The sequence below is a fragment of the Cyprinodon tularosa genome, unplaced genomic scaffold (assembly GCF_016077235.1).
Source record: "Cyprinodon tularosa strain WSP-4 unplaced genomic scaffold, ASM1607723v1 ctg362, whole genome shotgun sequence".
NCBI classification, from domain to species: domain Eukaryota; kingdom Metazoa; phylum Chordata; class Actinopteri; order Cyprinodontiformes; family Cyprinodontidae; genus Cyprinodon; species Cyprinodon tularosa.
In genome coordinates, this window is record NW_024039077.1 from 1,310,921 (window position 1) to 1,336,723 (window position 25,803).

Genomic DNA, 25,803 nt, shown 5'->3' on the forward strand with positions numbered 1-25,803 from the left:
GACAGGTGTTGTGAATGAAACGGTGCCCAGCTTGAAAGAGCTGTGTGTCGCTGAATGTGTGCATTGATAACTGAAAGACATCTTCTGCCTCCATTTATCTGTTTACTACAGTGTGTTGAATTCATGTTAATGTGGATTTAAAGACATTTCAATTAGTGGAAAAAGTTGCAGGGGGGAATATAAAAAATAAGGCTAATCAACCAAAACTTTCATGACCCCCATGCAGTAGCTCCGCTAACTTTCTGTTGAAGACCTCCGCCTTAGGTCACTGTTGAGGCTAACGTAGCATACAGTATCTATATAGGCTAGCTGCACTTGTTTGTTTTGAAAACTTACAATATAGGCTGCCATGAAGTTGTTGCTGCATTCAATGTGATTTAGTGACGGTAGCTTTAAATGATTCCTCCATCTAAGCCTTTCTTTTAACATTTTAAAGACCAGACATCAGCATCTGGATGCTGTATCAGTATTGCAACCATTGTTATTGGGGGAACATAGATCTGTAGATGTGGGATGAAGCCCCCAGTCTGCAGACTTTTTCAACCTCTAACAGTTTTTTTTCTACCAGGATTGCTTTGTATTTACCTCTGGAAGACAGCTTTCCGGTTCCCGCTGAAGATAAATATTTCTGCATCTGATCCTTGGTCCTCACGATGCTGTTCCTCTGTTATTTTTCTCAAACGGACCTCTAAGTCCTTCACAAAACAGCTGTGACTACACTGAGATTCAGTTATTTCCTAATTGTGTGACTTCTTAAGTGGAGTTTATTTTAGTGCATCCGAGTCTATTGGGCTAAGTTACTAAGAATATGCTTCAAACCTTTCACATTTCATTCATAGAAAAATATAGAAAATCATAGCATCTAAGTTTTAGTTAGATGCTACCTTAAGTTGATCTAGAACATCGAATCCCAATGAAATATGTAGTTGTTGGTCTTAATGTTCGAAACGTGGGGTATAATATTCAAACAACACCCTTACACACAGTTATCAAACTAACTTGTCGATGTTTTTCTTAAGGTAAAGTAAGAGCAGGAGAAAAGTGCTTTAGTTATTCAGCCTTTAGCTGTTTTTTCTATCATGGTGTGTGGTTTTGGAGTTGAACCAAATCGCAGACAAGATCGGGGACGATTCAGTTCCATTCAGTTTATTTCTGTAGCGCCGATTCACAACACATCATCTCAAGGCTCTTTACAGTTCACCAGATCATACAGACAAATTGATTCAAAGTTTTCTATCTAAGGAAAATCAGTTGATTGCATCGACTCATTGACTTGGATGCAATCCCTCACACTAAGCATGCTTGTAGTGACAGTGGAGAGGAAAAACTCCCTTTTAACAGGAAGAAACCTCCAGCAGAACCAGGCTCAGTGTGAGCGGCCATCTGCCGAGGCCGACTGTGGTTCAAGGAGACAGAAGATACAAAAAGCAGCAGTAAAAGGCGGCCCCGTCCAGGAAACACACAGCCAGGCAGATGTGCTCTGAGCCAGCTTCCATGTCAGAGAATGAAGAGAGCATATCCAGCCAGTCAGAAACAGGACTACACTGGAAAACAGGCTTATCTCCACAGCTGATATTACTCTCCAGGATGGCGTCACAGCCAAACAGGAACAGATGAGGCAAGGCAACTATGAGAAAAAGCAGAGCAGATGTTAGAGATTGAACTAACAAATACTGCAGAGTAGGAGAATAGAGATGGAAAGAAGCAGAATGATGAAAAGGGGTCCCTATGTCTTCCAGAAGTCTAAACCTATAGCAGCATAACTATAGAGATAACTCAGGACGATCATAATAACGGCTTTAATAAGAAAGAAAACAACTTGAATTGGACTTGAAGGATCCAGAAGAAAAACAATAGCAGTCATGGAGCATAGATACAAAGAGAGAATGAGGTTAGATGCAGGTGGATTATGTTTAGAGCATCTTAGGCAAAGGGAAATCAGGGAGACTGAGGGGCTGAGACTAATTAACACCAAACTAAGAAACAAAACCCAAAGGATCAAACTAATATGGGAGAATCTTACAAGAAATAATCACCACAAGGAATACAGATGAGCATGGAAAGATTTTTTAAATATATGCAGTATATATATTTATATTTACATTCAGGAAGAAAAAAAATCTAATCAAAGACCAGGAAAACGCAAACGCCTGCGGACCGTATTACTCCTGCTCCTTCTGAGATTTGTTCTCTTAAAAAGAGCCTCTATCTGAATGTTTGGAGGAGCGAGAGGTAAAGCTGGATCATGTGATGTCACTCCTTTCATCCACCAATCAGGGCTTTACAGCGCTCAATTCATATCCGCGGGGCTGTGAACATTTGAGTTAAAACAAACACGTAGACAACCGTTTAAAGAATGCAAGCTCCCTCTTAACGGCAGAGTATCATTAATGTACATTCTGATCATGTACATTTGCTTTCTTTGAATAACTGTATGTTGTCCTGAAGAAAACACAGACAGATGTGTCTTAGTGACTAATTCTTTCAGAAATCCTCCCCGGAGATGGCTCACATTTAGCTGCCAAGCTGTTCTCCTGTTCAGGCAATAATGGAACATGCAGAATTTAATTATAGTAAAAACATTCATTAGCTTGGCTTCATAAACTGTGAGAAAATGAAGATGTTTTGAGCAGGATGTTCTTTTTCCCATGAAAAGGATCAGACTAATACCTTCATTCATTTAGTGCGTGACATCAATTAGTGTGACAGTGCTATTGTCTGCATACATATTTAAGTGGATTGTGTTTGCCGGGGCAGATATGAGGCTGAATGCACAGCCCGTCGCTTTGTGTTTATGTTATTTGATTACACAGTAGGGTTTGGCTAATAAAGTGTGTCTTTAGATGCAGGATGGGGATATTTGTAGAGGGATTTAGAGGTTAAGTTTGCATGGATTCACTAAAGGATGATCTGACCCGTATTCCCTATTAATCCTGCCATGTAACCCCATTTCTAGCTGGCTCTGGTGCATTTATATTCAGAACAGCAGATAAAAGGTTATCTTTTACCGTCTGCAGGCTCTGTGTTGCCCATTAGGTTGATTGAGGATTGAGGTATGTCCTGTTGTAAAGATATTTGTTTTTTATTTTTCATTTCTGTTACATGCATTCATTTTTAATAAGCATACATGCAACGATTTATATAGATTTTAATATAAAATCCATTAGCTTCAGTATGCATTCTTGTAACAAGCCTTATTTAAGAGTTTCTCTATGCTAGCTATATGTAGACCAGTATTTGGCTTTCATATTATGAATTATATGTTGTATTTAAAAAAGAAATGCAAAAACTATTCCTGCAGCTTCTAAAATTAGATCACAGTGGCTATTACAGCTATAATTCTGCTATCTATAGAATTTTGTTGCTATCTTGATACATAATTAGAGTAACTTTCTAATGTTTTCTTCCCTATTAATTTTCTTTTTTCATTTTGTTGTGCTTTAAGTGGTGTGATCAGGAAGTTGTGCGTCTGTTTTTTCCATCATGGGGGAATGTGCAGCAGGATGCGAGGCCATCACAGGACAAATATCAGTCAGCCTTTAGCCATGAACTCGATGAATAAATTCCAATCAGGAAATAGAGACCATTTAAAAGTGTTGTAGTAGTATTCAATAACCCTAAGAGTCAAAATTACACTATTTAGAGCAACACTAGGGTTGGGAATTGATAAGATTTCCACAATTCCGATTCCCTTATCGATTCTGTGAAACGATTTGATTCCGTATCAATTCTGTTAACAATTAACTTGGTAAGTGCATGGTGACATTCGTTTACCTTCGCCTGGGACGTTCTATTTCTGCCTGACTCGGCGAAAACAGAAGGCATTGAACACAAGCTGCCAGCCAAGTCAGGCTACCCGTCTCATCACCGTCATCTAAATCTAATGGAGAAGGAATCCGTTTAATGAAAAAGCATTACTGTACAATGTCGGGAAATAAACTGACCTGATTTAAATAAACGATCGTCACCTTTCTCTCGCTCCCTGAACTGCGGAGCAACTTCGTAGCATGATTAATAACCCCAAAGAGAGGTAGGAAACTTGTCTATTTGCAGAAATGGCATATGATTTACTAGGAACCATATTAAGCACTAGCCTCGTGAGACCATCCTGATCTCGCGAGCTTTCAAGGTTTCACTCGCTAATCAGTCTGGAGACTCTCCGTTAAAGAAAATTTGGAGCCGTTCTCCAAACGAACATCCAATCAGCGTTGGCTTTGAGGCGAGTTGAGGTGCGACGCAACGAGAAGCGCGACAGTTCAGTCTAAAGAATATGGCGGCTTCAGCCGATGAAACTAGCGTTAGCGTGGCTATCGAGCAAGTTTTATCGGAATTACAGAGTATTTCTTCACTGAAAGAAGAGCAAAACACTGCTCTGGAGGCTTTTCTCAGAGGAAAAGATGTTTTTGCTCTTCTCCCGACTGGTTTCGGCAAGAGTTTGATCTATTAATTGGCTCCTCTTCATTGTCGCTCTGTTACGTCATATGCTTCGTTGATCTGATTGGTTTATTTGGCCCGTCTATCACCAACATAGGCCAATCAGCTAACCGGTATTTTCGCCCCTTCCCAAAATTACTTCTACGGAAGGTTTCCAGATGGATATGCGGAGCAAATCCATCTGTCGGAGTCAGGTTAATTAAGCTAGCCAGTGATATAAAACTAGCTACTTACCACCAGAGTTGCCTTCCATGCTGGTCGTAACTTTAGCTTCTGTCCGGAAGCATCAAAAACACGTTAAAATGTATGCCATGTTGTGTGCGCAGGTGTTTCTGCATGTTGGATATATTTCCTCCCGCCAATGTAGTTGCCTCTTTGCAATGATTGCAAAGCGCCTTGTTGCCATCTTTCTCTTCCTTAAAATGAAGCCAAGAGCGCTTTTGTTTTCTCTTTTATAGACTTAAGCTTGGTCACGTCGTACTTGCTAACTGATTGCCGTGTGCGTAACTTGCATAAAAAACGTGATGTAAGTCGTGCTGACCAGCCATAGGCTCTGGTGCTGCCCAGAATCGTTAAGAGAATTGTTAGGCGAGCTGCCAAACGGTGCCATGGGATTGGAACGCACAGAACCAGTTCTGAACAGGAACCGGTTTTCGATTCCCATCCCTAAGCAACACAAATAAAACAAGCCTAAGTAAGCTGGTTAATGGCTCAGACATCTAGCCTGCAGTCTTCTTTATACTCTTGCTGCTCTTTGCCTGCTTAATATACTTTTGAAACCATGTAATCTGTTTTGGTAAAGGAAATGTTTAGTAGCAAAACCCAGTGTCAGAGAAATCTCTGGTCATTCAAAAAACCTGCAATTTTTAGCAACTAGGGGCACTAGATCTAGTTTACAGAACCCCCAAAAAACTCTGATCAGGTACGTGTTATCAGGTATCTGTTGTTGGCTAAGAACAACCTTTATCTTAGTTAGCTCTCATGTTTAAGCTGAGCTCAAACTGCTGTGAAGAGGCGCTATGGGTCACATGACTCATTCATTCTTTCGGATTCAAGTTTCGTAGATGAGTTTTCGAGAAGAGTGAGTGTCGACATATGATATATATTGACCTGCCAAATGATTTCTCATTTCTTTATGAAATGAAGCTGCGTCAGAAGTGATGCAGTTTTAATTTAAAGACCATGTAAAAAATAGTATACCTTTATGTCGGGAAATGTCCCATCTTGAACTATAATACGAAATGTGAATTTCTAATTTTTCTTTGAACAAAAAACGTTTCTGTTTCTTAATATGATAGAGAAACATAATTTTTAGGAATCACTTAATGGAAAAAAAGGCTTGTTCTAATGGCTGACAGCCTTTTTGCGAATCTCCACGGGTCTTTTGTCGATTTATGTTCAGAGATTACTTCCATCATCAAAAACTTTAGCTCCCTCCAAAGGTTGGTCACATTCTGGAAAACACACTCCAACTTTTTAGTATTTCATTTAGAAGGAACTAATTAATAGATCAATTTGAACCGAATACTACCCGGGTTATGTATAGTTCGTCTCTAGCTACATGTGTTTGCTGCATAAAATAAGTAACAGAAAAGCTTAATAAACTGAAACGCTAACCTTTTCTATCAAACCTGACCTGAAAAATCCATCATGGCCGCCCTGCAGGTAAAGACTAAGTAAACCACTTTCCAACCTCTGTTTGGGATCTTGTTGAGCTGAGCTGAAATATTTTGATTTGCTGTTGAAATAAACAGCTGACGCTTTGGCTCTTTATTATTTTTTGATCTGATGTATTTGCTTAAGGAACTTTCATGCCCTTTGAGATATTTTATATCTAGAATATTTAGTGGTGCAGTAAAATATTGGGGGTTAAAAAGATTAAAACTTAATTACAGAAGAGAAGAAAGTGCTGCAGAGCATTTGAGGCTTCCTGAACCATAACTTTACATATGCACCCGAACACATCACGATCAAGCTGAGAGTTATGCTCCATTTAGCGAGTACAGATTAAATCTCACCCCATTATCTGTCCTTATGATCCTCCTTCTCAACCTCCTCTTCTGATCCTCTCCTCGTCGGATCTGCAAAGTGGCCACCTGAGCTGAGAGCTTCTCCACAACGTGTCGAGACCCCTCTCCCAACTCTTCAGATCACTGTGGCTGTGGCAGCAAATTGAAACTCCTTCTCATATCTCTTGTCCCTTTTTGTTGCGACCTTTTATATAACGGTGACATCGACGGATTTTTCAAGGCAGTCTCTCTGCTACCCAGTTTGGTTCTGCATCGTTCACCAGACTTACAAACTTTAGCGGCTAGATGATGAATGGTAAAGAAATGGAGTCCAGACATTCACAATCCCCACAGGGAGAGCGCTGCCGACTACTGAGGCTTCTCTGTAATTTTTCCAATCCACATCATTACTTGCTCAGTCATACCTGATATTAATTATGAATGGATCTTATTTCCTTACACTGACTCAGGACCTTAGAGCCTCATCTTTTTATTATTGATGTCTTTACGTTTATAATCCTCTTTTACATTTGTTCCATTTTAAATGGATGTTATTATTTCCTTGTTAAGTGGAGAAGGAGAAGCTGCGACGCAGAGCTGCCCAGTGCGTCCTTGACGCAGCAACCTCAGTGAGCAGGCAGGAATCCATTTCAGGTCAGGAAAGACAGATCAGACAGGACAGTTCAGAAATCCATGAGTCCGCAACCCGGTCAGGGGTCCGCTTCCCACTGGAACAGACAGATCCAGGGTTCCAGGAATCCATAGAGCATTAAGGCAGGTTCAGAGTTCCATGAGTCCAGCAGCAAGCTCAAACAAACACGCATAGATGCAGACAGATCGGCTCAGTGGTTGAGAGGGACAGAGACAAGGCATGGTACCAAGATAACTGCAAAACTTTAAACTGGTCTCCACCTAGGAGACAGGACACGATCAGGAGACAAGACAAACATCAAAACCCTCTCAACCTACTGGCCTCTGGTGACGGCGACACGACCCTTGGAATAACTAAAAGTAACAAAACAAACATACATCATACAACAAACAATGATCTGGCCCCAATAGCTGGGCTGAGCCAAATGTAAAGCAGAATGTGCAGGTGGATAACATCAGTGATAATTAGAGACTGGGCAGAGTTAGGCAGGTGAGTAACATGAACAATTAAGGTCAGCTATCAGGGCAGATCATGACAATTCTCAGAGGTTCTCTGTGTGAATGAGGCTTTCTAGTTGATTTCTAACTCAAAAGTCAGGAATTCATAGTTCTAATTGGGATTTATTTTAATTTAATCTCAGCATAAATCCCAGTGTCCTTTATTAACAGCTTTAGAGGGTTTTCAGTAAAAACACATAAAAGAGCACAAACACCCACAACTGTCTAAAGTCTACAGCAGATAAGTTAAGACTGTTTATTTTGCTTTGTTGTATAACAACATTTCTTGTACGACCTTGATCATTACTAATTCGTCTTAAGGGTAATACCTAAGGAGGACCACGTTAAGGGTGTATAACATTTGTTGGGCAGAAAATGCCATATATGTTGTTCTGCTGTGCTGCTGAGCAAAAATACATCATAGCAACAAGCACTCACTCACTGAAACATTGACATTTTTTATATGGTAGGGTGACCAGACGTCCTCTTTTTCCCAGACATGTTCTACTTTTCATACCTAAAAAAATGTCCAGGGGGTGTTTCAAAATTGTCCCCGATTTTGGTCGATTACAGAGAAGCACATAGTCGAAACACACCGGGCATTCTAACCGAGCCGTCAGCTCCAGGGCTGGTCCGGGAACCCTGGCGGGGTTCGTTTGAATTCACCTGTTTTATGGTCGAAGTTTAGAATTCGGAGATCTGCAGAGAAAGGAGGTGTCGATGGGGTTTGAACTTCTCCGTACGCCCATTTAACCCACTGTACTATCGTTCATTCATCTATGACGATGTAATCTCAGTTTTGCATTCTATGACCCCTTTAAGAGCCACATGTCTTACAAACCACTGTATGTTGACATCATAACACGCTATTTGATATACAACTAGTAAATGTCATGCAACATTATAAGACTACCCTATTTCCAAACGAGAGCCATGCCACGACATGATTTTCAATGTACATTATTCTATATTCTTTTAAGTTTTGTACAACTTCTGTTCCAGAATTTAAGGCCACATCCACACGGAGTGGAAGTTGGTATTCACACCTAAATATTTGACCATAAATTGTACAAAGACAGAGGGGTCATTGTTTGTGTTATAATACTTATGCCAAAGCAATGAGTGTGGCGTTAATACAGACCCAGGAAGGAAGAATCCCACGTTGGGCATCTGCAGGAACTTGCTGTAGGAAGAAGAGGAGCATGATAGCGGCTAGTGTTTAATACTGGTTAGAGTGATAAATAAGGGCTTAATTTTTCAATAGCAGTTGAGTACCATGGTCGACAAGAGAAGTAGAGACATTAGTTTCAACAGTTTCTTATTTAAAGACAACCGGAACTCTACCGTCCGCCATTGTCATTGGTGTTAAAGTAGAATCAAGGCAAATATGCTCCAGTTTCCACCTTGTCGCTTTGTTTGTTGAGACCGAATTTTTAAATGGTCAGGAAGCTCGGTGAAGGCTCCCAAACCCTGCTTCTGTCACAGTCTTGGTTTTGTTATGTTTTCTTATGAGTATTTAGTTTTACTTTGCTCCATGTTTTCTAGTTTTAGTGTTTTAATTCTTATTTTATTGTGTTCTCTGGTTATTTTCAGTTTCCAGGTTTTTATTTGTTGCCCTCTGCTGCCCTCTTGTGTTCTCCTTTTTCCCTAGCTCCTTTCCTGTTCTGCTCTGTTCACACCTGCTCCCAATCTGCTCGTTAGCCCGCTCTTTGTTTCAGTCTCCCATAAATACTGTCTCTGTGCAGTTCTTCAGTGCTGGTTCCTCGTTTAACTTCCTCCAACTCCGTCTCTCTGAGTCTTCCTCCTCGTGATAGTATCCCCCCCTGATGTCTCCATGGTTTCTGGTTTGTTTGACTTTGTTTTCATATTTTGATTTTGGATTTCCTGCCTCCGTGTTCAGTTGTTTATTTACTCATCATTAAATCATCAAGAAACTCACCTCTGCCTCCCTGCCTCTGCATTTGGGTCCAAAAACCTCAACTAAATCCTGACAGCTTCTTGTGGATGCGGCCTAAAACCTCCCAAATAATCAGATGTACAACTCCATCTCCAAGCACAATCATTCTAAATTCTCATTTGGTTTCAAATGATTAGTTTTCTTCAGTTTCTTGATGGAGATCATTTTAAATTTATTTCCTTGTGCAGATTTTAATGTTAGGCCGCTCTGCCTGTTAAGAACATCATAAATGGTATTCAAGAAAGAGTAGGAGGAATCTTGGAGACAGGGGACAATTATAATTGAAGTTTATAAGCAATCAAGAACAATTTGTTTGTATGCATGTATAAGCAAAGCGGAGCTCAAATACAAAGAAAAGATCACATTTTAAACATGTAAACACAGCAAACAAAATCTGTGAAGTATCATCTTTAAATAAAACATTTAAGTTTATGATTAAAGGTATTTGAAAATTGTCAAATAAGATTTAATTTTATTTTCCTGGGTCGGCTGTGGCTGCAGAATATCGCAAGCAAATTCCCATTTTGGGTTTATTAGGATTCACTAATAAATAAGCCTAAATGCTGCAATAATGACAGTAAAAAAGCATTTTTTTCAGGTCCTAAGCTTAAATATATTTATATTATTTTAAACAATTTGAGAGAGTCTGGAAATTGAATAAAAATTGAATGAAATCTAAAGAAATCGGGTAAGATATGAGGGAGAGAACCATCGATTTTTTTTTAAAGAAAGCTCATGCACATGCAGCAGGGCTGAGCCGGGGTATACCTTGAAACGTTTATCTGTCCATCTTAATAACAAAGGAGCATCTCAGGGGTTTGCTGCTTCTGTCCAGACGTTCAGTTCGAGTCTCTGTCAGTAGGGAACTCACAGCCACGGTGACCTCTTCAGCAAACCTCCCCAAGCTCTAATCCAGCAGTAGGAAAACGCTCTGAGCCTGCAGAAGTAAGAGCTGCAAGGCTTCCTCCCCGCTTGGTTAAATCAGCTCAACATCAACCAACATCTGACTGTAATTAGCGTCGTTTTCTAATGCATGTAAATGTTTTAATCATAAGCTGATCTCCGGTTTTCTAAACTGAGCCAATTTATTGCTGGGCAGGAGCAAATCTTCCCATGAACATCCATGACCAGGTTTTCTCAGAACACATCTGCAAAACACGGTTCGGGGAAATGGATCGGCTTATCTCAAACTTCCATGGTATTGTCATGTGAAAGCGTAAAAATCTCCTGGATTACAGCTTCCATGCCCGGTGCTGTGACGCCATATAACAGTGTGTTCTCTGCAGGGCGTTTCCTGTTAAAGGGTTCAAGCTTTCTTAGAGCTTATCAATACAATTGATGGATGCTTAATCGTGTTCTCCATTTACCGTTTCCTCCCCCTGTGCTTCAGACATGTCAACAAGCCTCTTTACTATTATAATTTGAAACAAGGACTTCCAGTAAAGTAGGGATACTAAACAAGCATCTGAACTTGCTTCCTGAATTTTAGATTTACTGTAAAAATGATTTGGTTTCTGATAAGAAGAGAGGCAATCAGCTGTTTAGATAAAAAATAATTAAATGGCATAAAATAATTTAAACATTTTATTCAAGCTTGCTTCTTAGAAACCTATACTGTTCTTAATGATTAATGGAGAAATCCTAATTAGCATTAAAGCAATCAGAGCATTCCTATAATTAGCGATCGGCTAATTGGATGTTTCCTGGGTTTTTTCTTCTCATACTTTATCTTTGATGAGCTTAAGGGGAAAAGCTGCTTTCCATCACCCTAATCATTAGTTTCATACACAGTTTTATGTCGGGGATTTGGTTTGGTTGCTTCAAAACATTAAGAGGACTATTACTGGCATGCAGGTGGGGCAGTAGGTAGCCTGCACTGCCCATGGACGGTGGCCTTAGTCCTCGATGCGGCCGACCGGGGTTCGAATCCGACATGTGGTCCTTTGCCACATCTATCTCCACCTCTCATACCCCCTTTCCTGTCAGCCTACTTTCGAAAAAACTAGCCACTACTGCCATAAAAAGCAGGACTATTACTTATATTTTAAAAAAAGCTAAACTTTTCAGGGGTATGAATACATTTGGACTTAGCTCCATATCTGATTTTACTTTTGAATCTGTTTTAATCTCCCAATCCAAAGTCTACAACTGCTACTACTTTATTTATAAAGCGCTAAGGGCTGAAACAATTATTCGGATTAATCCCGATTAATCGATTATTGAAATAATCTTTAACAAATTTATTAATTGATTAATTGTTAGCTAGAAATTTAGAGACTCTAAAAGGCATCTTTAGCTGACAGAGCAACCCACCTAAAGCAGTAATTATACCAAATTTGTAAAAAAAAAAAAAAAAATATGTAAACACATGTCAATATGCTCTATCCAGAACTTCTCAAGTGGAAAAGTTTTAGTGTCACCTGGTTTATTTTTGCAAAAGTTCTTCTTTAAGGAACCTTTTGCAAAAAATATCAATTGACAAAATAATCATTAGAAGCAGCCTGAAATAGCTCTTTAAAAATAACAGCAGCTGCGACAAACTGCTGTCCCGGCAAAAATCAGCAAACAATGTGGCAGCTGCTTTCCTCTATATAGAGCCCTTTAATTTTCCTTTCAGTCTGATCATCTTTTACACTCCTGCTGGAGAAAAAGCTCCACCACAGCATGATGCAGCCACCGCTACACATTAACACAGGGATGGAGAGTTCAGAGACGAGGTGCATTGTTGATTTTCTTCCAAACAGAGCCCCTTCTGCAGCTTTCATCTCCTTCAGACCAACCCTTGTTGATCCTGTTCAGCAGAGACGGCGGCACAAAGACGCCGTAAATCTCCCAAACACGGTTAGCTTTGAAATTGCTCCCCGTTTAATTCGATGAGACCGCTCTGTCTCAGTCATTTTCCAGAGCACCTGTATACAGTATGTTACATCAGCAGGGAGCGGGAATAAAGCAGACGGCTGTGTGTTTGCCTACCCAGCTGGATTATCCGACGGTTGCGTCAGCGGCTGGAGGTGGACTCTCTGAGTTAGCTGGGAAAGCATCAAAGTCCTGTGTCAACAGCGTTCCGTTAAGGGTTAATTGTGTCTCTTTTCATGTTGTGAAAATATTCCAACGTTTCTGGACGTCGTTACATAAAAAACATTGAACCCCTCCAGCGTGAGGCTTTTCCGTATCGGAAATCTGGCACACTCAGTACATTATGATGGCTGTGAAAAAAAAAAAAAGGAATAAAACACAGGCCCTATCATCACACAAAGAAACGCAGCCGAAAATAACCCAGGTAGTGCGAGAGCTGCTTCCTGCTTCAACCAGAGCTGTGATTTGTGCGAGTGGTAATGATCTGTGTCATTCAGCTTCTAACTGGGATCTCACTCTGCAGCTGACTCACATGCTTTTTATAGCCGCCGTCTCTTGTCATTCCGCTTTATAGCCGCCTTGTGTGTGTGTTTACGTGTGCGGCGAGGCCGTCCTGCTGGGAATGAAACGGAGTGTTGATACCTCACAGCGGGTTCAGTTAAAGTTTTTACTAACTGTCGGAGCTTAAGTCAACACGTATGGCTCAGTTGGCACTTGATTTGTGAGGTATACACTCCAACCGGCTCTGATCACACTTTTAGAGTTATTAGTTACCTTTTTACTAATAAATGCATGTATTTTATCAACTTCCTCACTTCTTTAGCAAGTGTTTGCTATAATTAGAGCTATTGCAAGAAAGATGCTCTGTTTTTTACTCTGATTAGGGCCTTAACTCTAGCCTTTCATCCATCATCTTCAGCTTTACTTCTTTATGGATTTCTACTAGAAAGTACTCCTGGTTCTCATGCAGGGCGTTTGAACTGCTGGCTTAGACCAAATCATTCTTTTATTGGGAATCTAGCGGTAATAAATCTGCATAAATATTATTTAATTAGGCTCAACTGGATAAAAAAAAGGAGCTAACAGATGACATATGAGGTTTATGGGTAAAATTGTGGAGAAACTGCCAGCCGGGGCGACATTTTCATCATTTATTTTTGATTTATTCAAAATATAATCTATTCATTCATTTTTCTTCTTAAAAACAAGATCTGAATGTGTGGAGATCTTGTTCAATCCATCATCTGAATTGATCTAATTTCTAAGAAAACATGGCCGCCTCCTTCAGTAGTGGAAAGGAGAGAGAAGTAGCCATAGAGGGTGATGGCGACCCTGGAAGAGCTGCAGAGATTCACAGCGGCGTCCATCCATGTAGGGGATGCAATAAATGTGTAAGAAGGTGGCAAATATATAGTGTAGGCGCTTCATGGACTCCTATAGCTTTGTTACGCTATGGAGCACAGGGGCTGCCATCTTGGAAAGGTCGCCACTCTGTTTGGCAGACAGATGTAGAATCAGCTCGTTTAAAGATTCATAATTAACTGAATTGTAAACTTTTCAAGCTTTTTGTGCCGGAAATCTTATAAATACAGCTACCATAGCTTCATCTATATGGACACATGGATAAATATCCTTAATGGAGTTAAATAATAAGAATATTCTGATGTGATGTATATGTATTTGGAAAAAAAACCAAACAGATTTTAATGGAATTTTTTAGCTAACAGTCCAAGGAAGAATAAACTACATTTTTAAACTGTTTTAAAACTTTTAAACTGTTCAGAAGTATTTTACTAAAGACAAAAACACAGGAAAGATGATCCATTCCTCGCTTGAAGTCTCGATCTGCTGAGCAGAGAGAAAGCAGAATGAATGAAGAAGGAGAGCAGAACAAACACCAGAGGCTGCAGACACACACTCTGCCTTATTTATAAACTTATAAAAGGATTTTAAGGAAATTGTTACCGAAGTTGCACCTCAGGATGAGGAAAAAAATTCATTGGAATTCAGTAATGATCCAGGTCATGTGCGAGTTTTAGCTGCAGGTGTATATTAAACAGTATGGGGCAAAATGTGCAGTTTGGTGGAGGTCTGCGCTCTTTTATTCCTCTTATTTGTTGACATCTATCCATACATACATCTATATAGAGAGAGACAAATAGAGTGATATAAATATATTAAAGAAGAATAGGGGATTAATATGGAATAATATACACGAAGAAGCTAGATAGACAGACAGACAGATAGAATATATCTATTTACATCTATTTTTGTTGATTTTCTGGACTAATGTAGGCCTGCTGCATGTGGTTCTTCCATGCTTCACATCATATCTAACATATCAGCTAAACAATGAGTCCAGAGGGTCCAATACGGGTCAATATTCACAGACACTCCAGGTATTTGCTATGCCTGAGTGTGAGCGCTGCTGCCTAAGGCTCCTTAATTAGCTTAAACTGGGTTATTGGTGCTGCAAAACTCTTTATGAACTGTAGGGGATATCTTTCTTACAAACTGTTTCCAGTGTGCCAAAGGCAGAAGTGCTTCAAGGTATAAATAATGATTTTTTTTTTTTTCAAAATGTTATGCAAATTTAATTGTTTTACCCAGGGGTAGATTACTTACTATTTCTTTTCTGATTTCACACAGAAAAAAGCTTAATAACAGTAAGTTTTTCAAGCTGTTATTAGGCTTGAAAAACTTACTGTTATTTTTTTTTTTCTGTTTGAAATTGTGATGGAGTATATAATAGGGTATATGGCGACCTATATATACCCTATATATATATATATATATATATATATATATATATATATATATATATATATATATATATATATATATATATATATATATATATATATATATATATATATATATATATATATATATATACATATAATATATATATATTAGGGATGGGACGATTTATGAAAACCGTCAGAACCGTTCGGTTCGACTGTCTCGGTTCGGTTCACGTGTGTTTCGTTTGGTTCATGCGCTGATCCTTTTTCTCATAGGCGAAACGATTACACTCCCGAGCAGAAGGTGGCGGTACTGTGATCAACGCCAACTACCAGTAGTAAACAAGAAGAAGAAGAAGCGAAGCATCTTAGCCGGATGTAGCAGGGGAAAAAATCAGTTGTTGTGGAGAATTGTGTGGGTATGGCGAGTGGGAAAGAACAGGAGTTGGAAGACGCGCCAGCAGCACTTTATAGGTCTGCTGTATGGGAGCGCTTTGCATTTAGAGTGACCGGCAATGACGGCGGAAAGAAAGTTGTGGATAAAAGTGCAACAGTGTGCGAGCATTGTGCAACACGTTTTGTTTACGCTAACAGCAACATGACCAACATGTCATGCTAACCCCAAAATCCCTCATACTCCGTCAGCAACCCCCGCTCCGCCCAGCTGCGCTCCAGACTGCCTGCGCAAAGCAAAGCACATAGCCCCCACTGTGGCTCCCCTCTCTCTCCCTTGGAGATGGTAGAGAGCATGCGCGAGATGATTAAATTCAAAGCAGCAAAACATACGGAAATGATCCAGGGTTTCGGCGGATCATTTAAAATAATTACAATCCATTATTTTTTGGGGGATTTTTCAATTAATTCCATAAATTTTTATGGGATTTTGGTGTAACAATCAACATGTATCGAACCGAACCGAAAACCATGACCAGAAACCGTGAATCGAACCGAACCGTGGATTTTGTGAACCGTTCCACCCCTAATATATATATATATATATATATATATATATATAGTTTAAAGCCTTAGAATGGTGTCTCAGTCTATTTTGAGTCCAGACTTTGACTAGGCCACTCCAAAAAAAATTTATTTTCCTCTTCTATCCATCTAAAAACAAATATGCTTTTGTCTAGTTTAGTCCTAGTCTAGTCTGCTGCATATAAGCTAAGAATGCATGGCTAGATTTTAGTTGTAAGAACTTAACTAAAATAATTTAAGTTTGGTTATAGGAGAAAGCAGGTTCTAAATTTGAATTTAAAACCAGGTTATTAAGTAAAGGATAAACAATATCTACAGACGCTCTCCTTTCAGTGGCACTGAGAAAAGAAATGGGCAATAATTCTCAATAATAAAAACAGTAGAGATTTAATTCTTTATGTTATACTATTACATAAAAAACAAATAGAAATACATGATGTTTTGATTTTACTAAAGGTGTTAAATACTTTTGCAAAACACTGTGAATAAAGCGCTTCTTTCTGCAGAGTTTGTAGCATCAGACTTCCAAATCAGAGTAATGTCTGCCGGCTGCAGATCACTTGAAGCTACAGTATGCTTCTTATATAAGAGGAATCACCATGGAGACATTTTTGATGGCAGAGCCTCTTGTTACCACAGCATCAGTGTTAAAATCCTAACGCCCAAGTATTGCTTCAGATAGAAAATATAGTTCTGGTGGTTTAGTGTGTATTTCCCTGCTTAAATCGAAGCTTGGAAGCAGATGTTCTAATAGGCAGGTTGGGTGTGAAATGGGCGGCAGGAAGCTTTACTGGAAACGTGGAGCAGCTTAGTGCGCCTCGGTGCATTGTTTGAAGCAGCCTGAGCTGCATGGCGACAGAGACTCTGAGTGCCAGGTTCCCATTCACACTGATCACACATTAGACTGATCAAATCAGACTCCAGGCCTGCTTCCTGACTAACTCGATTTGCTCTTCTACGCTTCCCTTTTCACGCTGGGCACACGCGCACACACACACACACACAGGCGCGGACATGGAAGCACCTTTTTCTTGTACGTGTACACATGCCCAGCCGGCAGTGAGTGGGGCAGCACTCATTGAGCTTTAATGAAAAGCAGAAAAAGCGGTTACCTTGGCAACTGCCTGCATACATCTTCAGGAGGACCCAGATTTCCTGTCTCGCAGCGATCGTATTGTTATGGTTGTCTTTTGATAGCTGCGGCATCCCTATGTGGATTGTCTCACCGCTGGGTGAATTTATGAAGACTCGTCTTTAATTAAGCAGAAATGATTAAAAACAAAAAAACAGGAACCCCTCCTTTGGCTAAAATCCTTTTTTTTTTTTTTTTGCAACCATATTGGAACAAACCTAAAAACACATTTGTGGATTTTCTACAGGCCTTGAGCCGGTTTCCCCTTCATGCATTCAGCTGTTGGGCTCTTCTACAACAAGAACACAGCTGCCAAACGCAGAGGATCATGGGAACTAATCTGCCTGCATGATTCATCCCAAAAAAAAAAACAAACAAACAAAACAAAACCCTCCAATAAAGTAAGAGGTGTAAATGCTATAGCCTGAACGGACAGAATTTTGTCCACCGAGGCAATAAAAGCGCACAGTGTTGACCTTCTTTTTTTGCTTTGAAGCCTCGAGACATTCATCCATAAAAGCACACATGCAGTGTAAACATGACGTCCTGCATGTCGGCAATATATTTGATTACACAAAGCACACTGCTCCTCCATTATCGTTCTCATCGCCATAATCAGATTACTCTAATTATTATAATTGTCTGCGTAGGGTTTGTTATCTTTGTTTGCCGTCCTAAACAGGAAGCAGATTTGACCCCCCCACATGGGAGGCGGGTGGAAGGGATGAAGATTTACCTCGGTGGGATTTTTAACCAAACATCCAAGCTATGATTAGGATGCCTGGAAACCACGACGACGGAGAAATGTCCCGCGTTCAGACCTCTGACGCGCCTCTGTGCTTCTATGAGTTGATGATTAGCAGCCTGATTAGCTCCCTGCCGATCATCATGTCGGTGTTGGGATTTTATTTTAGCAGAGCTTTATAGGTGGAAAATAATCTGGGTATTCAGAAGCCTTCCCAAAGCATGATGCTGCCACCACCATGTCTCACAGTATGGATTGATAACTGTAGGGTTTGTTCCTCATGCAAACCGCCTTATTCCATCTATCTGATATGTCCTCACAGAACCCTGTTTGATGAGTGGCTTTCCTCCACCTCAGAGTCACTACAAACTTAATAGATATCAGTAATTCCTGTCCCATCTCTAAATGCTGTTGTTTCCTCTGTCCAACCATTGTGAGTCTCTGTTCTTTAGCTTAGATTAGTTTTGTCTTCAATTTAAAGTTTCTTTTAGCAATAACTCAGTGCAATATTTATTTATGTTACTTCTTGCAATAACTCAGTGCAATATTTATGTATATATATATATACTTCTTTACCCTGTATAGAGCTAGCTCTTAGCTTGTAGTTGCAGAAAACATATTTAATGTGCAGGAATAATGTCTTAGCTCTGTTACACTGGTAGCCAAGTAATCAACATTTTGTTGTCAAGATTCACTCTTTGTGTTTTTGCGCAATGACAATAAAGGAAGTCTAAGTCTTTCTTCCCGTTACAGTATACACATTTTTCTCTTTTTCTGTGTCCTTCCTTCTTTCATCTTTTCCTCCTTGTAACTTTTCCTTATTTCTCTCCTCTGTCTTTCTTTTCTTCTTTGAGCTCTTCTTTCCTTATTTCCCCTCCTCTTTGTCTCCTACCTCCTTCCTTATTGCCTTCCTTCTGATGTGTCTGACTTTTTCCTTCCACGCTTCTTTGCATCCTTCTTTCCTTAAATGTTTCCTTTGTTCCTCACCTTCTTTCATCCATCCTTTTCATGTATCCTTGTTCCCTTCCTTTCTTCTGTCCTTCCTTCTTTCATCTTTTCTTCCTTGTAACTTTTCCTTATTTCTCTCCTCTGTCTTTATTTTCTTCTTTGAGCTCTTCTTTCCTTATTTCCTTTCCTTTTTGTCTCCTACATCCTTCCTTGTTGCCTCCCTTCTGTCCTTCTGATGTGTCTGACTTTTTCCTTCCACGCTTCTTTGCATCCTTTTTTCCTTAAATGTTTCCTTTGTTCCTCACCTCCTTTCCTCCATCCTTTTCATGTATCCTTGCTCCCTTCCTTTCTTGTATCATTCCTTTCTGTATTTATGCCAACTTCCTTTCCTTCACTGTGTTCTTCCTTCCTTTCCTAGCTTCTAGAGGCCCATTGTAAAACCTCTGCAGTGTAGAAATCCTCCAATGTGCCATAAGTTTATAGTTACTTGTTGTTGTTTTATGTTTTCTCACATAAGTCAAGTCTAGAAAAGTATGCACACCCTGCCCTCTTTTTTGATCATAACAACAAAGACAAAAACTTCTGAAGGTTTGAATTTACTACAAATAGAAGCAGCAATGTTGGCTTAATGATCATTTTTAATAAACACTTGTGGATAGTTTAAAGTTTTTAATCTAGAACAGTGAACGTTTGTCAAAGCTTTGATAACTTGGATTGCTCTGGGCTGTTTGCTTTCGTCCTGCAAACTTCATTTTCAGTGAAGAGGAAATATTTGAATGTTTTTAGACGTGGAATGGACATTAAGAAAAATAAAATATTTGTGCATCCTATCATTTAATCGCTTTTATTGAAAACAAATGATGAAACAAATGGGTTAATGCAGCTCTTAGCTGCAACACGTGTCATCTCTGTGAAGGTTTGTCGCCTTCCTGAGGTTTTTGTCTGTTTTTATGGTTATTTAGAGTCCTAAAGCCTTTGCAGACAGCACTGATTCCCCTTCTCCTCTGTTCTTACGTCCTCAGACCTTAAAGGGACACTATGCAACATTTTTCAGTTAATTAATGTGTTCCATAATGTTTTGGATGATTAAATGAGTCATTTCAGGTTGAACAAAGGTATTCTCGGCCGCCCTGGTGATCTGTGGGGGAAATACCGCACTTGCAATTGCAGGAGCACCGACCCGCACCCACAGGCTCAGAAGTCTCACGAGAGTCAGTCTTGCTTTACGGCGAGAACTGCTACACGCCCCCAGTTAAAAGCATGCTCGTTGCTAGCACAGTGGCGATCTTTGTGCAGTTATGCTACGTTCACATCGGGCGCAGCAAAATTGCGTCTGCTGCTTCATTTTTGCAGCTTGTACCAGTTAGTTCTGACGCGCGGCTGAAGCAGCTTTGCTGCTCTGGCTGCGCGGTGCAAAAGTGTGTCTGACGCGCGTTGGGCGGAGCTTCACTATCCTTTCTCTGCCTTGCAGCTATATTTGCTGTGATCATTTGGAATAAAGTAGTTTTAATATGTTTTTAAGTGAGAAAATACACCTGAAAACGTAATCAGTGCCGTCAGTTCATTCAGATTATTATCCTGCCTTCAATATTTTTTCTGTCGGAGCCGCTCAGACCCCCACATACCAGCGGGGCGCCGACAGTAGGAAACCCTTCATCAGCAGCCTCTGGCCGGGTCGCCTCCTCGCGGTTCACCGCGGCAGCTGGTAGGTGTTTTTCATCAAAATAATCCAAACTGCAGGCAGCAGGATAATAAAAGCCAACATATTCTGCCGGCAGATTTCTGCATTTTAAGTTAATTTAGGCGTCAATAAACTGTTTAAGAGGAGTGATCATCAGCGCTGTGTCTCTCTCCCTGCGTCAGATGATTAAACGCGCCCGACGTGCTGCTTCAGCTGCTCAGACGCGCTGCGCCTGCTGCTCAAAACCTTTTGCTGCGCCTTGATGCGCGTCAACCATTGACTTTGCATGTAAACTCGCTGCTTCTGTCGCGCCAGCTGCGGTGTGAACGCAGCATTAGTCATTCGTTGCGTTCGCCTGTCTGCTAAGCTCAAAACAACCGCGCCTGGCTTGACGGAGAAACCAGGAGAACAGCTGTGCATATTTACGACAGTGCACTTTTACTTTCGCCCTCTGGGGGGAGCCTCGCTGGAAAATCAACACCGGTTGCATAGTGTACCTTTAACTTCTGCAGGTCTGGGCAGGATTTGCCTACTTCATGTGGTCAGGCTTGTTCTATTTCTTTCTGTTTTTAATAAATCGGTGCAATCGAACAAAAAAAAAAAAAGTAAATAAAATGTAATGTGTGATTTGAATCCAGGTTTGTTCATTTTAGCTAAATCTGAAACATTTAGATCCAACAAAGCCGATAGAAAGTTTCAAAGCGGTGAATAATATTATACAAGTAATTTCATTATTTTGTAATAAAATAATTTCCCTGTGACGTAATCCTCTCATGTTGAGGACTGGCGGTGACAGTCACTGCTGAATAATTAGAAAGATAAAGCTCAGCCTGAGGCTTCGGCTCCAACATGTCACCATCTGTCTGCTTATCAGATACGTTTCCGTTTCTCCAACTAATGTGACTTCCTGCCTCAAAGTAAACAGAGGAAAATGTCCTCCTGGAGGTTTGGTGCCGTTTGGTATCTAATGGCGCTGACTGTGTCCAGGCACACACACCACATCAAGCTATGCAGCTGCTTAGCCGGCCTATTATCTCCTCAGCTCTCACTGCATTAAATGCTGGGTTTTCCTTTTTTGCTTGTCAAAACATTCCTATTAGACAGTAAGTGGTTTAAATAAGCAGGTAATTAGTGCTTATTATGAAAAACAAAAGTAATTCTGCTGCTGTTTGAATATGATATTAACGCAGACAGGCCTAAGAGCCAGCAGAGGGAAAGAACTTCCACCAGTCCTCAAGAGGATCATGAACTTGCATCTATTTATGTCATTTTCCTTCCTCCTCCTCCTCCTTAGATGGCCTATAAGCCCTGGCTCTGCGCTCAGTACTTCCCCAACATCAAGCTGTCTTGTCAGAGGAAGATACCGTGCCACCGGTACTGCCTGGAGGTCCAGCAGAGTTGCCCGTTCATCCTGCCAGACAACGACGACCTGATCCACGGCGGGAACCCCAGCTTCATCTGCACAGGTAAGAAGCAGCTGAGGGAGCCGGTCTGCATGTCTGATCCCTGACATTGTGTGCTTGGATTTCTTTTTTTTTTTTAGTAAGGAGCATTTTATGATTAAATGCAGAGAACTAAACTCCATCCACCTGCTTAGATGACATCCCTCCTGGAGGGGAAGTAGTATTTCTGAAGGTTTTCTGATGACATCTAGTGGTCAGTTTTAGGAATGCAGCAAAGATCCAAAGACAATTTAAACATTTATTGATACATTTTGGTGTTTACTGCTTTATAGTCATTTGTAACTAAACATCAGAGCAGCAAATATTGGCTACTTATCTAACATGACCACCTCCTAAAAGCAGAAAGTGACATATTATTTTATTTGTACTGGCATTTAGTGGTAACCTGACTCCGCCAGATGGATTTGCTCCGCATATCCATCTGGAAACCTTCCGTTGAAGTAATTTTGGGAAGGGGCGAAAATACTGGTTAGCTGATTGGCCTATGTTGGTGATAGACGGGCCAAATAAACCAATCAGATCAACGAAGCATATGACGTACTAACAGAGCGACGACGAAGAGGAGCCAATTGATAGATCAAACTCTTGCCGAAACCAGTCGGGAGAAGAGCAAAAACATCTTTTCCTCTGAGAAAAGCCTCCAGAGCAGTGTTTTGCTCTTCTTTCAGTGAAGAAATACTCTGTAATTCCCATAAAACTTGCCTGATAGCCACGCTAACGCTAGTTTCATCGGCTGAAGCCGCCATGTTCTTTAGACTGAACTGTCGCGCTTCTCGTTGCGTCACACCTCAACCCGCCTCAAAGCCAACGCTGATTGGACGTTCGTTTGGTGAACGGCTCCAAATTTTCTTCAACGGAGAGTCTCCAGACTGATCTGTGAGTGAAACCTTGAAAGCTCGCGAGATCAGGATAGTCTCACGAGGCTAGTTTAGTGGCGCTTCAGCAGCCGAAATGGAAATAAATTTCATTAGCTGCCAAGTATGGTGGTAGCAGCATCATGCTGAGGGTCGGATTTACTACTTGTGATTTCAACTTTTTGTTAATTTCTTTAACTTTATCTCAAAACAACCATCAGAGCTGCTCTTTGGAAGCAACAGCTTCCTTCCTGTGCTTTAAATCTACTTCTTCTGCTTAGAAGAAGAAGCTTGCGGCCTAATATTAGTTGGGTATATTTTATATATATGTTCTAACCTTTCATGCAGATTAACTGTGGGTGAGTTTCGGTTTGCAAAAAAATGTTGAGATGATGTCTGTGACGGGTAAAACCTTCCAGTATGTTTCCAAAAGCTTTTTATTAGCAAGCAGATAACATTTACGGAGCTGACTCACAGTTTTCCCCAAACTTCTGTGATTCTCTCTGGCATAGGAAATAACTTCTGAGCCAAATCCTGAGCCAAGCTTGGAGTCTTGCAGTTTTATTGGCTTCTGATTCCACAAGTGAAAAATATATGATTTATCCTTTGAAAGCTTCGTCCTCCTTCCTGTTATTTTGCTTCATGTCTAGTTACTTCTCTCAGAATCATGTGCAGGATCTCGCATGAAGAGCGAGCTGTTATATTTAACACCTTGGTCCAGATCAGAAGCAAGCGGGGAGATTTTCCGTTCACTTTCCTGCAGTAAAGCTCGTTAGCGGGGTTGTTGATTGCGTCTGCTGCGTGTAGAGCGTTAAAACAGCTGTCATCTGTCAGCGTTTTCATCTGGTGTAATGTCTTTCCCAGGGCTCCTGGGAGATCATCCATCAGACAGCGAGGCGGAGTGCTGCGACGTTCGATGGGACTCTAAAATGGACAGCCCTTCAGGCAGCACACTTAAAAGGACTGCTTCTTCCTGCCAGCCCGAGGGGGCTTCGGTCACTTCGGCGGCCAGCTCGAGACTGTGCAGCGGGCGACTGAAGATATGCCTGCTGGCCCTCGTCCTTCTACAAACTGTCATCATTATTTCAGCCTCACATAACTCTACGTTGCTGGAAGTGGCCGCCATTTTCTCGCTAGAGGAGGGCTCGTCGAACGAGGAGTGAACCTCCGTTGTGCCGGGAGGGGGGGGGGGGATTGGCTTTTAGGGCGCCATGGCCGCCGGGGACACATCTGGTCCAGACATGCCGGAGATGTCACTGCGATCTGCTGCCAACAAAGCGTCAATCACACAACATGGGAGGGCTTGAACTGGAGAACAGGGGTCTGGGAGCGGACGTCGAACCCCGACCGCGATGCTCCAGGACCACCCAACCCCCCCCACAAAGAACTGACCTCTTGCCACTAGAAACCTGCTCATTGTTTCTATCTCATCCAAATGTTTTTTAGCATATCGTCCCTGTACCCTCCCCCTCCTACCTTCCCTCTCCTCTGGTCTCAGTGTCTGGATGGGTGAACGGACATTGACGAAGTCTGCATTCCTTTAGATCTTTTCTGCACTTTTCTCCCCCCTTTCAGGTGGCTGAATATTTTTGCCCTATCTGCCATGTTCCTCTCTCAGTCCATCTCCTTCGGTGCGTGTTCTTAATCGAGGGCCTTTTAGTATCTGCTCATCCTTTAGCTGTGGGCGTTTGATTTTGTTTTCTCCCAGATTCTTTCTGACCCCTTGCGAAGGCGCATGCCTCAGCATTTTAGGACCGTAAGTGCTCTGACTCGCTTCCTCCTCTTGACTTGTTCTGCAGCTGGATAAGTTTGAAATAAAGCAGGAAGCTTAGTGACGTTGCAGGAAGTAGAACCCGGCTTAACAAGACGCTTCATGCGCCAAAGTCTTTGGTTCCCAGAAAGAGTTGCAAAAAGCAGCCTCACTCGTCAACCAGGAATCTTTCTCCACAAATAGGCTTTTCCCCACCAATTTGACTCCACCGCTCCACCAGTGGTGTTGCTAAAACCAGTTGTTCCAGTTTGTTTTCCTGCAAACAAAAGAAAAAACCTCTGCCATATATCCAAGTACCTCCATGAACAGATGCATCGTTATCCCCAGCTCCAATATTAAAACCTATTTAAGGGAAAAACATACTGACAATGTTTGACAATAATAAAGGTGGACAGTGGCTGAACCAATGAAATATAAACTAGGACTTATTGTAACCCAGCAAAGGCCTATTTCAACATTAACAGCAGGAGGCAGAGGTGTAAACCTTTGCTTTTATCTTCCAAGCGTAATGAGATTCACAATAAGCCTTCGGCTGCTCTCCTCAGCCCCTAAACGACTAGTTCCTGCTAGAGAGGATTAATAAGTGCTCAACTTTAGTGAAATTTTACTTTTTTTGCTTCATCAGATAAGAGGCTACTGCTACACAGAGGAATAAGTTCAATAAATGATCAATAAATGATGAACAGGAAGCAGTGAGACAGAAAATGAAAGCTGCCTAAACCCACCCCCATAATAAAGTTTGTCCAGTTATTTTCTTTTTCTAAAGTCAATCAACTGTAAAGATCTGAATATAAACTAAAACTAAACTCATTGGGTTTGATTTTTAAATTCTTTTAAAAACTGCCCTCTAACTGCTTTCTAATTCAATTATAGTAGCCCAAAGCAATTTCTTAGATATAAGCTGAAATTTCTGTCTGGATATAGATTATCTGTATATTTTGTGACTTGAGCAAACTTTAACATATCCAAACATAAATGTAAAAATTTTTTTTATTTGGGAAGAATTAAAGGCAATAGCTATAAGTTTAGCTCCTCCAGGCCAGTAAGGGGCGTACTTGTGCCTTCGCGCTCTGGTTCCGTAC

General features: G+C 40.8%; 1 protein-coding gene across 1 annotated transcript in view; it reads left to right on the forward strand.

Annotated features, from left to right (window-relative positions):
• The window catches only part of fam155a (family with sequence similarity 155 member A), a 37,545-nt gene extending 12,490 nt beyond the window's left edge, over positions 1 to 25,055 (forward strand). Inside the window, exons 2-3 of the mRNA XM_038295876.1 lie at positions 21,928 to 22,099; positions 23,815 to 25,055. Coding sequence (XP_038151804.1) covers positions 21,928 to 22,099; positions 23,815 to 24,113 — 471 coding nt within the window. The 3' untranslated portion in view covers positions 24,114 to 25,055. The remainder of the gene's footprint in view (positions 1 to 21,927; positions 22,100 to 23,814) is intronic.
• Positions 25,056 to 25,803: the final 748 nt, after the last annotated feature.